This window comes from Tinamus guttatus, unplaced genomic scaffold (assembly GCF_059628265.1).
Source record: "Tinamus guttatus ecotype Peru unplaced genomic scaffold, ASM5962826v1 Tinamus_guttatus_pri_ptg000047l, whole genome shotgun sequence".
Taxonomy (NCBI): Eukaryota; Metazoa; Chordata; class Aves; order Tinamiformes; family Tinamidae; genus Tinamus; species Tinamus guttatus.
The window spans coordinates 2,527,443-2,529,156 of record NW_028288581.1 but is presented as its reverse complement, the minus strand read 5'-3'; the positions used below and the strand labels follow the sequence as shown (position 1 = coordinate 2,529,156).

At 65.2% G+C, this 1,714-nt stretch overlaps 1 protein-coding gene across 1 annotated transcript; it reads right to left on the bottom strand.

Moving 5' to 3' along the window:
• Positions 1-217: 217 nt before the first annotated feature.
• On the bottom strand, positions 218-1,449 carry SOX1 (SRY-box transcription factor 1). The gene has a single exon (XM_010220176.2). The coding sequence runs from the start codon at positions 1,346-1,348 to the stop codon at positions 248-250; it is 1,101 nt and encodes a 366-aa protein (XP_010218478.2). The 5' UTR covers positions 1,349-1,449; the 3' UTR covers positions 218-247.
• Positions 1,450-1,714: the final 265 nt, after the last annotated feature.

Here is a 1,714-nt window from a genome sequence, read left to right as displayed (position 1 = left end):
TACAAATAAAAAGAAAAAAAGAAAAGAAAAGAAAGACGCGTGTGGGGGGAGGAGAGCAGGAAGGAAACAGAATATAAGGGAAAAATAAACGGGGGGAAAGGCAGAGAGGGGCAGGAGGCGGCGAAGGGCCGGGGTGCGGGAGGAGCGCGCGGGCCGGCGGGGCGCGCAGTCCTGCGGGGCGGCCCCGCTCCCGGGATCGGTGCCGGGTCCCGCCGCTGCCGCTGCCGGCGCGGGGGCCGGCGCGGGCTCAGATGTGCGTCAAGGGCACCGTGCCGTTCACGGCCGTGCTGGCACTCTGGTAGTGCTGGGGCAGGGAGTGGAGGCGGCTCTGCGCGGCCGCCGGATCCGCTCCCTCGCCGGCCGGTAAGTACATGCTGATCATCTCGCGCAGGTCCCCGGGGCACGGCGCCCGCGAGTGCGACGTGACGGGCGGGCTCACGCTCGGCTCTGACTTGACGAGCGAGCCTAGCGCGCCCAGTGCCCCCGACGAGGCCGCCGCCGCCGCGGCCGCCGCGGCCGCCGCCGCCGCCGAGTTCTGGTGGGGCTGGGAGCCGTAGGGCAGCGCGCCGTAGCCCGAGGGCGAGGCGCTCATGTAGCCCTGCGAGTTGGAGATGGGGCTGTACTGCAGGGCGCCCATGTCGTAGCGGTGCATGGGCTGTGGGTTGTGCGGGTGGTGAGGGTGGTGCGGGTGAGGGTGGTGCGGGTGCCCCCCGGTGCCCGGGTGCTGGCTGTAGGCGAGCTGCGCCTCCTGCATCATCGCCGCCGCCGCCGCCGCCGCTGCCACGGAGCCCGGGTAGGCGCCGTTAGCCCAGCCGTTCATGTGTGCGTAGCCGCCGCTCGCGGTGCCGCCGGGGCTCTCGAGCCGCTGCCCGACGCCGCCGGGGCTCACGCCGACCCCCATGGCCACGCCGGGCGGGCCGCCCCCGGCCGAGCCGGCGCTGAGCAGCCCCCCGGCCAGCGAGTACTTGTCCTTCTTGAGCAGGGTCTTGGTCTTCCGCCGCGGCCGATATTTATAATCCGGGTGCTCCTTCATGTGCAGCGCTCGCAGCCGCTTCGCCTCGTCGATGAACGGTCTCTTCTCGGCCTCCGACATGACTTTCCACTCGGCGCCCAGGCGCTTGCTGATCTCCGAGTTGTGCATTTTGGGATTCTCCTGGGCCATCTTGCGCCGCTGGCCCCGGGACCACACCATGAAGGCGTTCATGGGTCTCTTGACCCGGTCCTGGTTCGCTTTGTTGCCCCCGCCGCCTCCGCCGCCGCCTCCCGCTCCGGTCTGCCCCGAGAGGTTCGTGGGGGCCTGGGCTCCACCGGGGGAGTGCAAGTCCGTCTCCATCATCATGCTGTACATTCAAGTAGCTTTTTTATTTTCCACCAGCACCAGGCGTGAAAAAATAATTAAACATAGAGGAGCCAAGGAGGAAGGGGAGCGAGGAAAAAAAAAAAAAAAAAAAAAAACCTTGTATCTGTACAGATGTAAAAAAAAAAAAAAAAAAGACGAAAAACACGACGAGAGCCTTCGGCAACCCCGCGGTCGAAAACTTTCTCCCTTTTGCAAATCACTTTCGGGGATCGGTGGCGATGTGGATTCAAGCTGCTCAAACAGGTGCAAGGCAAACTTGCTGCTTCACTTTGCAAGGAGGGAGGAGTGTGCAGAGCACTCGGCAATGTCCTTCTCTCTCTCTCTCTCCCCGGCACACACGCGCATACCCCTCCT